The sequence below is a fragment of the Furipterus horrens genome, unplaced genomic scaffold, assembly GCF_987537825.1.
Source record: "Furipterus horrens unplaced genomic scaffold, mFurHor1.1.pri manual_scaffold_5, whole genome shotgun sequence".
Lineage (NCBI taxonomy): Eukaryota > Metazoa > Chordata > Mammalia > Chiroptera > Furipteridae > Furipterus > Furipterus horrens.
In genome coordinates, this window is record NW_028327175.1 from 103,982,146 (window position 1) to 103,997,121 (window position 14,976).

At 43.7% G+C, this 14,976-nt stretch overlaps 1 protein-coding gene across 1 annotated transcript in view; it reads right to left on the bottom strand.

Moving 5' to 3' along the window:
* Window positions 1–14,976, bottom strand: part of XYLT1 (xylosyltransferase 1) — a 300,460-nt gene that overhangs the window by 28,398 nt on the left and 257,086 nt on the right. Inside the window, exon 7 of the mRNA XM_090276964.1 lies at window positions 2,699–2,915. Within this exon, the coding sequence (XP_090133090.1) occupies window positions 2,699–2,915 (217 nt within the window). The remainder of the gene's footprint in view (window positions 1–2,698; window positions 2,916–14,976) is intronic.

Sequence of the window (14,976 nt, forward strand, 5' to 3'; positions counted from 1 at the left end):
CTGGCACCACCAGACTGCAAAGGGACTCTCCTGGAGTCTCACCTGTGGTCAGTGGTAGTCTGGTCCTGCTCAGGGAATACTGGGTGTTTCATCCAGAGTGGCTTAATTCTGTTCAGAAGCCTAACGTCCTGAGTACTTCTCTAATTATCTTTCCCCAATAGTCTAAAACTTGATTTCAAGATATGTGTTGTCACCCAGGACATCTGTCTCCACAGCAGAGATGAAAAGTCCCTCAGGATACGTCAACACATGCGGACCAGAGAAAAAGATGGGGGCAATTTTTCAGAAAACCTTGGGCCCTTTGGGTCTTGCTTTGCAAATAGCCAGGTCCGATACCAAAGGGATTCAGCTCTGGGATATCTTGAGAAGAAAGACTAATGTTCTGGAATTTTACCCCTGGGGTAATAAGGCAGGCCAGATTCATGGGAGCATCAGGCGCCAGAGTGAAGGCTTACAGGCCTAGTGTGACTGTGACATAGGGAGGGGCAGAGCCAGGGGTGGGGTGGGGGCTGCTTGCTGTCCATGGTGCTGAACCAGGCACAATGGCCTTCCCCAATCCTAAGACTCTTGGTCCACTTCTTCTAGGAATGTGGGAAAGAAGCAATGTTGAGAGTGAAAAGAAAGGTCAGAGAGAAGAGACATGGTTATAAATGTGGAGAGACAGAAAGAGAGAGAGGGAGAGACGGACGCTTTTATTTGGATACTTTTATGACCACCCACATACCAGGCAGATACATTCTCCCCTGTCCTCTGCTCCCTAGGGGAAGCTGTTGGGGGAACATGTGTCTGCCTGTTATAAATTTATGGCACAGCCTTCAGATATCTTCTGAACCAGTTCCATGGAAGTGGTCTGGGAAAAGGGAGGGCGAGGGGAGATGCTAGGATAGAGGGGATGGATCTAACAGGGACCTGGATTGTAATGTGCTGGTGTGTGCTGCAGCAGGGGTGAGACAGAGAGAGCGAGCCAGCACCAGGGTGAGCATCTTGATTAAAAGGACCAAAGCACCAAACAGTGTCTTCTCAATGGGTGGGTGGGCAAAATGAGGCTCCACCCACCACCACCCCCGCTGACCTTCCCATGATGCTAAATGACATGTTGGTGAATGGGGATTTTAAGCTCGAATTGTCTACAAGCCCACAGAAGCACATATTCTCCATCAAGCAGTGGGGAAAAGTACCCAATTACCGACTGCCCTGTGTCCTTTCATTATGATACAGAAATTCTCTTCAAGATAATGGACAAGGAGGTTATCAGAATTGAGAGAAAAGGTAATTTTTGCTGAAACAGGATTAAAAGCTGATTACTGAACATGTGTGCAGAATAGCAAAACATGGCCTGGTTACAACAAACCATCATCCTTCTGGAGTGACGCAGTCAGTCAGCCATACCCGGAGCTTGTCATTGCCCCGGATGTTGGTGAGGGACATGGAAACCATCAAATGAGATGCACTGTCTTGTCTGTCCTAGAAACATATCACCTGAGGTGTCCAAAGATGCGACACAGCTAGGAAGGAATGGTGGATCATTCGCGGGAGGTGTCATGAACTCAACAGAAACAGAACCAGCTCTGGAGCTTTCTGAAGTAGGAAATTAAGAGCTGGAGGTCAGGGAACTTAACCTAGAACCTTTCAGCTCGGGTCTGATAAAGAGGTTGCTGGCACGTCAGTGGCAATACTTAATCTCTGGGTCCCCACCCATTTCCAGATGGGCCAGGGCTATTTTAGAATAGTCTCCAGTCTTATATAACAGGGCTTCTTAAATGGACTGAGTGTGTCCCCCTAAAATTCAGACTGAAATCAGAACCCCCAAGGTGATAAGGTTAGGAGGTGGGGCCTTTGGAAGCTGATTAGAAGAGGAGAGTGGGGCCCTCATAGATGGGGATTAGTGCCCTATTGATAAAAGGGAGCCCAGAAAGATCCCTAACCCCTTTGTTCATGCGAGAACACAGTGAGAACTGTCGGTAGGCAGTGTGCAACCTGGGAGAGGGCCCTCCCCTGACCATGCTTGGCACCATGATCTTGGACATCGAGCCTCCAGAACTGGGAGAGGTAAATTTCTGTTGTTTATAAGCCACCCACCTTATGGTATTTTGCAGCCTGAACCAAAAGAGCTTCTGGAAAGTGGTGACGGACTCCCCAGAGCTTTCAAATACTTCCAAAAGCCAGCAGGAAATGCTGAGTCCCAAGCATTTGGCCATGCGGACTGTCAGTGTAGGGGCGTCCTGAAAGGCCAGCACTTACCAGTTGTGCAGATTACTCACTGCACAATGCTGGTGTGTGTGAGGCTGCCACCAACACTGTACATATCAGGGGTCTGTATTTTGTTAACAGTTTTCCAGAAAAAGGCAGTAAGTGTCTTGTTCTAACAAAATCAGTATATTGTGATGATTTTTATGACCAATGGGAGCCAAGTGCCTTAAAGAGGCCTGCCTTTCCTACTTCACACAAAGACGCTGTGGATCGCTGGCAGCAGCCCTCTGCGTCTACTTCATACAGCTCCACAGACGGGAGGGGGCCAGGCGTGTTGCTATGATGGCGAGGCTCCTGGTAGCCAGTGATATTCTCAGTCTACATCTGGACATCTAGAGGGCCATGCATTGGACTCAGCATTGCTTTACCAAACATTCAGCACTTGCTTTGCTCCAAAGGTTAGAGCCGGCCACAACCGTTGCCTGGCATTTTCCCCCTGGAGCCTCACCTCAGCAGGAAGCAGGGTGTAGGAGTAGAACTGCTTCATTTTAGTCACCAGATCATCTGTGGAGAATGTCACGTACTCCACAAACTTCCGGTTCAGCAGGAACCAATCTGAGCCGCCATCCACAGCAATGCCCTCTGGGATCCGCCGGTCCCCCAGGCGCCACATGTGGGCGTCACACTCCAGGAAAAGCCGGTCCAGGCCCTGTTTCCGGATGAACCTGAAAGAGACAAAGAAGCCGGTAGCCCAAAGGTGCCTCTATCCAGAGTCCAAATGAGATGGCACAGTCACGGCGATCGGAGCATGTACTGAGCACTGACTGTGTGCCAGGTAACGGAGGCGGGGGTTGTGTGTCTAGTTTGCCACTTGGTCTTCACAAGTGAGGCAGGTGACTATCCCTCTGAGGCAGGTACTATCATTACCCCCATTGTGCAGATGAGGACGCTGAAACCGAGAGAGTTTAGGGGCTTGCAGAGCATGATTAGATGGCAATGGTCACCCAATATATCTCCTTCCTCTGTAGGAAACTTTGAAATCATCTTTCCATGCCATGGACGGCTTGGTAGCTTAGTAAACATAGCCTGTGGACTCTCATCTCAGGATAATGTTCTTAAAAATACACAGGATTAGAAAAAAACATTTTTTTTAAATAGTGAAGTTATACCCTGGGCCAGGCTCAGTTGGTAGGAGTGTCATCCCTACACCAAAAGGTTGCAGGTTCGATCCTGACTGAGACATACCTAGGCACATACCTAGGTTGCGGGTTTGATCCCGGGTTGGGGCACATACAGGAGGCAACCACTTAATGTTTCTCTCTCTCTCTCTCCCTCCTTTCCTCTCTCTCTAAAAATCAATAAACATCCTCAGGTGAGAATTTAAAAGAAAACAGCAAAGTTGTGATATAGTTACTCATGTGCTTCTTGATTTACATATTAAATATATGATTATAAAATATTTCTTAAAACACTGAACTTATGATAATTATGAGCATTTCTTTCTTAATACATGAAATAACAGATCTTGTGGCAGGTCCAATAACCACCGTGCTTGTGAAAAAGTGGTGAGCATAACTGATATTCAGAGGTAGATGCATCAACTGTGATGTGATAGGAAAATATGTGATTCCTAACAGCTATTGCTCATGCTACTGTTGTTTGTTCGCTACATTTAGCTAGATTTCAGTGAAAACAAAGATAATTCTGTTCCCAAAGTAATGGGCCCTCTGAATTCCGTCTATGAACCTCAGACAGACAACTCCAGCTCTAGAGTATATACATGTACATATTTGGGAATTTGCAAGGCAGGCAGGGCAGCACTAGCCCTTCCTATTCTGTAAATAGAGAGATCAATGGTCAAAGAGTTGGTGAAACAGCTGTGTTGGGAGACTGGATAGAGCAAAAACCCAGTCTTCTGGCCCAAACTCTGTGCATATTTACAGTAAGATTAATTGCACACCTACTATGCGCCAGGCATTGTGCTGGCCCTGGTGCAGGACAAGGGGAGTAAGGGTGATCCCTGCTCCTTAGGAGCTAGTTACCAAGCTGGGAGTTTAGTCTGGAAGTCTCTGGACTCAGGGATCCTGTTGTTCCTCCAACTGTACAACATGAAATCAAGCATTTTAAAGCATATAATTTAATGGGATGGTGTTCATTCACAATGTTGTGCAACCATCATCTCTAGCTTCAAAATATTTCCTCACTCCAAGGGAGAGTCCATGCCCAGAAGCAGTCACTGACCATACCCCTCTGCTCCCGAGCCCCTGGCAACCACTAAACTGCTTTCCACCCCTACGGATGTATCAATTCTGTATATTTCATACAGATGGAATCCTGTAACTTGTTGGTCTTTTTGGTTTGGCTTCTTCCACCTGCCATGGTGTTTTTGAGGTTCATCCACATTGTAGCACATATCGGTGCTTCATTCCTTGTTCTGGTCTACCCAGCATACATCCCTTGTGTTTCTGGGAACCACATCTCAGTCTTATTTTGGACAGTCACTAATCTTTGATTCTCAGTTCACTTGGGTTTGCATCTTACCTGAACACCAGGGGTGGCAACACGACCCAGGCTGGTCAATTCCATCTGCTTGGCCGCCATAATATTGGTTCAGGGATGGGTGGGAAACTCAAGCTGAATTTGAAATTGGGTCCTGGATTTTCACTGAATTTACCAGGAAGGAAGACTCTTCTACAGGATTTTTGGCTGAGAGAATACAAGCTTAGAGCTGGTAGCAGCCATTTTATAACCATGAGTACAGAGGTTGTCTGTTAGTGGAGGTAACACTGAAAGAAGGGGAGGGCATAAAGGGTTTTAAGTCTAAGAGGGGGAAAATTATTACAGAGCAGGGGTCCCCCACGAAAATAAAATAAATAAATAAATAAATAAATAAATAAATAAATAGATTTTAAAAAGAGAAAGAAGGGAAGGGCAGGCATTACATAGGAGCTCAAGGGACATTGATAACTTTTCTGAGGACACATGTAAGGACAGAAGCCAACCAGAAGACTCAGGTATCCAGCATCCCTCATCTTGTTCTTTCTCTACCACATCTTTCCATGTGCCAAATCTGAACTTGGCCTCACATGGACGAAGGGGTTAGGGATCTCTTTGTTGTGGGGCGGGGGGCGTGACCTGGTGAAGGTGTTTCATTATACTCACCATATCACACCACAGACACAAAGCTTGGCTTTAATCAGTTCATTAAAAGGATCCCTGAGTTTAAGAAAATAAAATCCTACCTCAACTCTGGCTGGTGTTAATTTATATAATAATGTCCAGTTGGTGCATTTGACCATGCTTAACACTTTAAATTTCAGATAATTGTACCAAAACTTACAAGGTAACCAAGACTAACCCAGAGAGAAAAATAAAAGATATACAGGTGTGAGAACTTACAAAAGTTTTCTTTCCATGGACCAGCTTTTTAGTTTTATGTTCCATTATATGGGATAATAGCATTGTCTGGCAATTTTAATGTGCTGTCCCAGACCATAATATCCAAATACAATATTTATGTAGTAATCTCCAAAATAAAATATTCATGGTGTTGGGAGATTGGTTGCTGTATTTACTGCATTCCAAAACTGATCATCTGCAAGCGCATGCTTTGGTTAACTATGAGTAAAAATAAAGACAACTGATTCCCAAGGTCTCTGAAAAATTCCTGGGTTGAGAGGGGCTACTGGGAACTGGATCTGGACTGGGAGAAGGTGGCAGAGACCCAGAGTCTGGGTATCTTGCAGATAAAACGAATCATCTTCTTAGAAAGTGATTTCCTTTCTTTCTTTTTTTTTTTTTAAAGGTTAGAAATCAAGATAAGTCAGTAAACACCTGGGTGCGTCTTTTCTTAGATGCTGCCTCAACCAGTAAAGGGTACATGGCTCTCTTACCTGAGGGATGGAGGGCAGACTGATTTGTGGCAATGGGCCCAAGGCAATAGAAGGTGACTAATGATGCTCTCCTCCCTTCAGTTTCATTTCTCACTGACTTGGTTACCTGGGGCAACTGGAAGTACAGAAGAACAGACACCAAAAGGATCTGGGTACCAGTCTTGCTTCTGCTTTCACAGACTGTGAGATGTGGAGCTGGCTTAGCCTCTCTGAACTCCAGTTTCCTCATCTGTCGGACAAGCTCTGTACACCTGTACTGACATCTCCTGTCAGCTGCGTAAGGCTGAGGATGATGTTTATAAAGGTCCTTGCACAGTGTTTCTAAGCACAGTTCACCCAAGCAACAGACTGACCCAACCATCAGTTCCTTCTTACATAGTGATAACACCTCTCCCCAGTACCTCACATCCCTGATCACCTTTCATGCTATATTTTTCCCCACAGCATTTTAAACTTTCAATAGCATGTACAAGATATATTAAATATATGATATTTAGTTTATTGTCTATTTCACCTTACTAGACATAAGCCCCAAGGGGTCATAGATTTTTGTCTATTTTTGTTCACTGCTGTATCTTTAATGCCTAGAACAGTGCCTAGCACACAACTACTGCTCAGTAAATATTTAATGAGTAAATAAATAAAGGGAAGAGTAACAGCCATGCCTGTCATGCAATTAGGAAGTGGCAGTGGTTAGTTAACTAGGTACCCGATTCTTGTAACACTCATTTGTCAGATGAAGGAACTGATTCACAGGAAGGTTAAGTCTATTTCCCAAAGCCACACAGACAACAGTCCTAGACTTGAATCCAGGTCTGGATAAATCTAATGCAAGCTCTTAACTACTCTGCCATTCTTCACCAGTCCTAATTTGCCAAGTACTGCCAAGAGAATTCAGGGAAGGATCTAATAACTTCTACTGCCTCAAAAAGCCACTGTGCTGAAATGACAGAACCAAAGGCCTCACTGCTGGTCTCGGAAGACCTCACAAGGACTGCTGTCTTCAGAACAGGGCATCTAAGGGCAAACCTGGAATCTGTGCATTCAGTTTTACCTCCAGGGGTGCATCTTTCAGGGACAGGTAGTTCTGAGAGTTCTCAACTGGCACATTATGGAGCAAAGTCATAGTAAATAAAATTCTACTGGGATGCCACAGTGATCAGGTGTACTTGGTTGATCATCAAAGGAAACGAGATGGAAGGTAGGAGGGGTCCCGATTCTCGCCCCTGGGAGAAGAGTTCAGATGTGTGAATTGCCTGAGGGAGTGTGTGTGGGAGGGTGCTGCATGGAAGGAGCCAAAAGGGGGAAATTGGGACAACTGTAACAGCACAAGTAATAAAATACAATTAAAAAAAGAAAGTATCTGTAGCCTTTGGAAATGATGTCAGAAAAGACAATGAAGAAGTCCCTCAATTCAGTTAATTTCCTGGCTACAATCTCAGCATAGTCATTGAGTATGAAATTATTCTAGCCCTGTCTTGTCCTATAATGAGTTCTAAAAGGAAGAGCTCTGCCCCTCAGATTCTATAGCATGTTTGAGCACGAAGGAATCTTAGCAATCAGCTAAAATAACTAATTCTACAGATTAAATACACACACAGACACACACACTGAGACCCAGAGGGGCAGATGACCCAAATTCATCCAAAAATGTATAGCTTGGGAGAAAACAAAGTCTCCCGTTCTTTTCTTTTCTTGTCCAGTGATCTGTCCCTGAACCCAGATTACTCCTTTAGCATAAGTACAGCCTAAGTATTTTAGTTAAAAAATAAAGTTATGGAACAAGACATGAAAATCACAATGTATTAAGTCAACCGGTTATGCGAATGGGCTCACAGGTAACAGCCATATGATGATGCGGGGGCCAAGCTTTGGGCTTTGGAAACGGACTACTCGACTCAGGTCCTTGGTCTGCACTAACCACAGGCAACCTGAACACGTGATGGCTCAGTTTATCATGTGGGAAACAGTGATCATAATAATACTGTCTCACAGAGTCGGTGTGAAGGTTTAAATGAGATGATATATGGAGAGGGCTTAGCACATAGTGACTGCTCCATACACGTTCACCAAGATGCTTAACGTTTTTCCTTTATCAGGCTAGAAAATTTAAATTTATCTCTCTCTTGTGACTGGGCACAGGTATGTGTAAAGCACACACAGGGCTAAGGAGAAACCCTCTATGAACTGAGAAGCAATGCTATTTCAGCACTAAGGACAGAAGCCCAAAGCCCCCACAGCGAACCTTGCTATTATTTTACTTAAGTAATGCCCACGGTTGTGGTGGTAGAGAATCCTTCTAATTCGGTGTGAGTATCATGAATACAAAACCCTTCCAACTTCCCATGCCATGAGTCAGCGAGGATTTAGCTCACTGGGTTCCTTGGCAGCCCCACAGGGGCCCTGTTGGCCGTTTGTCTCAGGCGCAGGGTGGGTTGTGCCGTCTCCTGACTTGGCTGCCTGGGATAACAGGGGAGCTTGAGGCATCCCCTCATTCAGCGGCTCTAGCGAGCACCTTCAATACTTCAGGTCTATATGCTTGTGAATAAGATGGGCATAATCCTTGCCCTTCTCTCTTCTAGTGAGAGAGATTTTTAAAAATGAAATAATAACATCTACCATTTACTGAGCACTTACTACTTCCTAGGCCCTGCTCCTTATACTTAATATGTATTCTCTAATTTAGTCTTCACCACAAGCCTATGAGGGTTCATTTTACAAATGAAGGAATAGAGACACAGAGAGGTTAAGTAATTTTCCAAAGGCCACACAGCTGGTTAGTGGCAAGGGTGGGATTCAAACCTTAGCAATCAGACTCTGGATTCTACATTCTTAGCCATAGGCTACAATACTGCTCTAATAAATAAATAAACAGACATAAAAAGGTACAAAACACATTAATACATAATTAAATGTTTATGACAAGTGCAATACAGAGGAACTCAGTGCAATGACAGAAAATAAAAAGACAGGGATGTAATTAGTAAAGATTGTTGGGGAAGGTTCCACTGAGGAGGTGGCATTTAAGATTTATGAGAAGGATTCAGTTATTTGAAGCGTGTGGGGAAGAGTTTGATCTTTATAAGAAGTAGTATATGCAAGGACCCAAATGAATGAAGAGATTAAGGTGGCTGGAGTCAGAGCTACAGGGAATGCTCAGCTTCTCTACCTCCATGGGGAGTAGACAGGACAGGCAGACTCTGACCCAACTGGTAGAAGGAATGTACCATCCATAAGTGCATGTAGCCTGGACAAGGAAGGAAACTCCGCAAGGAACATACTTAGAGAATCAGTGTTGCACAGTGGCTTGGAGAGCAGACTCCGGAGCCAGACTGCCTGGGTTCCAGTCTGTTTCCCACTTACGAGCTGTGTGTCATTTAAGCTCTCTAGCCTTGGTGTCCCCATCTGGAAAATGGACACAAAAATGACTTACATCATGGGGTTGTTGTGGGAATTGAAAGAATTAATGTCTGTAAGGCATTTAGGATGGTTTCTGGCACACAGTACACTCTCTACATGTTACTATTATTCCATGCCCTGTGCTAAGAAAGCTGACTTGGTTTGACATTCAAGGGTGGAGAAAAACAGAGTCAGGGGCCCCAATTCTGGAACTTAACATCTCCCAGCTCAGTGGCCCATGCTCTTCACAGCACTCAGGACTTGAAGCAGCTGGCACCTCCAAGAGTTCTAAAGCTCTATGGAGCGCTCCATGGCTTTCCACATTTCATACATTTTAAAAAACAATGTTTACTGCTTTTTATTCTTATTGATTGAAAAAGTAATGCATATGCATTATAGAAGGCTTTGAACAGAAAAAGAAATGAAAGAAGAAAAACCATACTCTACCTCTCAGAGATGATGCTATGAAATATTTCCCTCCTAGTCTTTTTTTTAACTTGACATGTCTTATTCAGAAAAAAGAAAAGCTCCGAAGTTGACCTCAAAGCCCATGCAGAGGCCAAGAGAGGGTATGCGTGTACACAGCTCTGTGTGCGTGCCTGAGAGAGGCTAAGCACTATTTTGACATGGCTGCCATAATTGCATTCATTAAATAAAATGAACATGCAAACAGTGATAAACTCACTGGTTGGGTTTAAGAAGAGCTAAAGGGAAAGGCAATCTGCTTTCCCCATTGGAGATGAGATACTAATTATCTTCTCACATCAATCATGGTGCTACAAGACAGCTGGGAGAAAGCCCTTCTCTAGATAAGCAAGTTGGCACCAAAGAGCCTCCTGAAAGCAGATTTGCTTGGAGGAGATTCCTGGCCAGGCTCTCAATGGGTTTGCCAACTTTTGGCTAAACAGTTGCCTGTTTATACATCAAGGGAGGTTTGGGTCTAAAGATTAGTTCAGTGACAGAGAATGAGCTGCCAAACTGGGAGGGCTGGGACCTATCCTAGCTTCCTTCTGGTCTAGCCTTCTTACATTTGAAAAGCTAGTTGTTTCCCTATGAATTGTAGAAAGTATTTCTAAAATATTAATAATGTGTACACGATCTTCAAGGTTTTCTTCCATCATCATCATTACCACCACCATCAACTTAACAAGCACAACTACCTGTCCCAAGAGCTTACTGATATATTCACTTGTTTAGTTCTTGCAACAACTCTTTGCAGTTCATTTTATCATCATTTGCATTTTACAGATGAGACAACTAACACAAGGTGGTTGCTATAACTTACCCAAGGTCACACACACCTAGTCAGTGGTTGGCATGTTGAGTCCTGCAGTCCGGTTCCAGAGCCTGGGTTTTAACTGCCCTGCCCTGCTATGTGCTTAATGTAGTAATCGCATGAGAAGTCCCTTAATACTGGGCTGGTCAAAAAGGTCATTTGTTTTTTTCCGTAAGATAGATCTAGTAGCGTATAGTTGTCTTTAACTTCATTCGAAACATTTTTGTTAGACTGTATTGACACAGCTGTCATATCAGCGTGATTTAAAAAACAAACAAATAGAAAAATTGGTGAATTTTTGTGTAGCCATTTTAATATTGAAGACGAAAGAAAATACCAACATTTTCAGCATATTATGCTTTAATATTTTAAGAAAGGTAAAAACGCAACTGAAATGGAAAATAAAAGAAGACTTGTGCAGTGTATGGAGAAGGTGCTATGACTGACTGAACATGTCAAAAGTGGTTTGCAAGTTTTGTGCTGGAGACTTCCTGCTGGATGATGCTCTACAGGTGGGGTAGACCACTTGGAGTTGATAGTGATCAAATCGAGACATTAATTGAGAACAATCAACATTCTACCATGTGGCAGATAGCTGACATACTCAAAATATCCCTATCCATAAAGTTATTGGTGAAAATAAAAAATATTTTTTTATTTTATGGAAAAAACAAAACAGACTTTTTGGCCAACCCAGTATTTTTCTCCAAGCCAAATTTAAATAGCTTCAACTATTTTTTTTAACAAGTCTTATTCTAAGCATAATATCCATGAAGTCTTGGGCTAGATGAGCTCATTATATAAATTTTCATTGATGCACATTAGATCTATACCCAACTTTCCCAGTATACCCATTTATGAACTACTCAGAATAATGCCACACATTGCTGGTGGATCATGAACACACTTTGAGACAGGCTGACTTCAGAAAGTAGAAGTACCTGATTTCCGCTCTTCCCAATTCATTTAAAAAATGATTCTGCTTAAAGTCATCAGGATATTGTTCTTTCACCTGTACTGTATACCCCAAGAATGTATAACTACAGTCCTCTCAGATCCTGGGTTGATAGAAGAACACAGGCTTAAGAGTCAGACTGAACCAGTTCCAATCACTGGCTGTGGGACCTCGAGCACATTATAGCAACTCTCCGGGCCTCAGCTGTACTCATCTCCACAAGGGGTAACACCTGCCAAGTGAGGCTGGAATGCGATAACACGCCTGGAATGCGATAACACGCCCGGAAGCGCCTGGCTCGGGGCCTTCCTGTGCAAATTCAGTCCTTCACAATTCCGACCTCACCGTGTGAGTTTTACAGAGATGAGGAGATGGAGGTATGGGGAGTCAAAGTCATCTGTTGAAGTCCCACAGCTGTCACAAGGCAGAGCTAGCTGCACTCCAGGGCTCATGCTCTTACCACTACACCACACTGCTCCCCAGAACTAAGCACTCAGGCCTTGGTGACCTTGAATTAGGTAGAGAACTTAGATCAACCAAGGCAGGAAAAGGCCCAGAGGAAACCCTATTGTGATGAGGGGTAATGATTTTTCATCTCCATCTCACTGTAAGGGGTCTGTCCCCACACACTGGGACTTGATCAGGCTGCTGAGACTTGTGACGCTCTCTAAGCAGAAGCCAGGAGCTCATGGGGATGTCTGCAAAGACCCACTTATTCAGGCTGGGAGTAGACTACAGGGTACCTGCATCTGCTAGCCCTGCCGAGGCTATCTGGGAAAATGATCATTGTGTTGTACTATGTGTCTTCCTGCGCATCTAGTTACTTTATTTTTGGAGGAAAGCAAGGAGAAACAGTGAAGGCAACACTCCTCTTCATTTAATTACAGGAACAGTCAGGACCAATTTGGCAGCTATTAAAATACTAGTTTGCCTTTATGCCATCTCTTCACAGCAGGAGCTGGAAGTCCGAAGTGGCTGATAAAGGCTGGAGATGGGGACAGAAGGTCAACATTGCTATTGGAAACCTCGTGGAGTTACAAACTGAGGCAACATGGGGCTTATTTTGTGTCTCACTGCTTGCTTTTGCCCCTCCCCATCTCTTTGTTTTATAGGCTCTCTGCTTCTGTTACAATGTCTTACAAGAACTGGCCCAGAAGCATCAGAACAGGAAGGGACATGGGAGACCATCTTGTTCATCCCCCAGGTTTGTCAAAGGGAGAAAATGAAGCCCAGAGAAAGGGAAGGGCTGTCTCAAAGCCAGCCAGCATGTTGGAAGAAAGCAGTACCAGAGCACAGAGAGGCTTCACCATGCAGGGATACTGAGCTCTGGAGACAGAGGCGCCTGGTTCTGAGTCCTGGCCCTGCCCTAGCTGTGTGAGCTTAAGCAACTTCCTTCACCTCTCTGAGTCTCAGGTTACTTACCTGAGAAAAGAGGCTGAAAGTTGGGAAGGGTCACCATCTGGAGCCACAAAACTAAAATCGACACAAAGGATAATAGGACTAATGAAAGTGAAGTTAATGGGTAAAGGGCGTCAAAAGGTACAAACTTCCAGTTATAAAATAAATAAAAGTCATGGAGACGTTACGGACAGCATGGTGCCTATAGTCAATAGTATCGTGTCGCATATTTCAAAGTTGCTAGGGGAGTGGATCTTAAAAGTTCTCATTGCAAGAAAAAAATCTGTACCCTGGCGAGGCGGCTCAGCTGGTTGGAGCACTGTCCCATGTCCCACACACCAAAGGCCGCGGGATTTGGTCCCTAGTCGGGGCGTGCATGGGAGGCAGCTGACCCCTGTTTCTCTCCGTCTTTCTGTCTCTCTCTTCTCTCTCTCAAATCAATGAACATATCCTCCGATGAAGATTAAAAATAATTGTACAGTTAACTAGACACTATGCAATATACACATATCCAATCATTATGCTATACACGTGAAACTAATGTAATGTTATATCTCAATTTAAAAAAATATTCTTGCCAGTGAGCTACTTGGTTATTTGAAGGGATATGTTTATTTTACTTTAACCCTCTCCAGGAATAATAAAAAAACAATTAAACAACCAAAAATAAGTAAATAAAAGCACTAACAGAGTGAGGGTTTGATGATATCATTTGAACTGCCTAATAAGCTATATCTGAAGTCAGAAACTAAGATTTTAGTTCCATTAGCCAGTAATTTCCTTTACTCCTTACACTACTTTGAACTGGGTTTCTGTCATTTCCTACCAAAAGTATCCTTCCTAACACATCACCAGTATAGGAACCAGAGCTAAGCTCTGCACACATGGGATAGACAACAGAGGACAGGTAGTGGCTAAGCTTGTTCATATAGCACGAGAGAGTGGCAGATGATGACATGTTGCTTCATGTTAGTATTAAATTAATTCTAAATTCCTTGCCTTAATTTATCAAGTAAGAGAATCTCTGCTGAGGACTCATGGACTAGTGTTGGAACTTGTGAGCTATTCTGCCCTTGAATTTTAGGGTTTTAGAAGGAGGTACAAACAACATCTCCTCAGCCTGAGCCTTCATCCTGTCCCATGCCATTTGGGTACCACCTGTCAGCTACTGAGGCACATCAGTTAGACAGGATATACACACCCAGAGGCACAACTCTGGCCCACACACCATCTATTTCTTTTTCACAACAGCAATATTTTAGTCCTATACTTATTGTGGCAATGCCATCATTATCATCACCAACGCTACCATCACAGGGCATTTACTATATGTCAAATGTTTTTTATGCAGCACTTCATTTAATCTTCCCAGTGATCCCATAAGAGTAGGTCTATTAATACCTCCATTGTACAGGTAAGGAAAAAGGCTCAGAGAGGTAATAAAATCACCTGTCTAATGTAACACGACCAGGATGTGGTAGAGCAGAACTCCAACCCAAGAGGTATTACCTCAAAGCCCATGATTTTAACCTCTGTCCTATACACAGTTCCTAGTACAGTGCCTGGAAATACTAATCAGAGAATAAATACTGACTAGGCTGGAACAAGAACAGTAGACTGGATGTAATTCAGTCATGTCTATCAGCTTACAGTGGGCTCCGTTCTCATGATGCAACTTTATTTGCACAAAACATGTATGACAAGGTTACCTGCAGGGGAAAGAGGGTCTTAATTCTCTACCTAAGGGTGGGGACATGAAAACGTGAGCCAGTTTTGATTACTAACCACCCCCATGGAATCTTGTTTAGCTCTATCTCATTTCCATGGGCTTTGGAGTCAGAGATGTGAGTTCAAATTCTAGCACT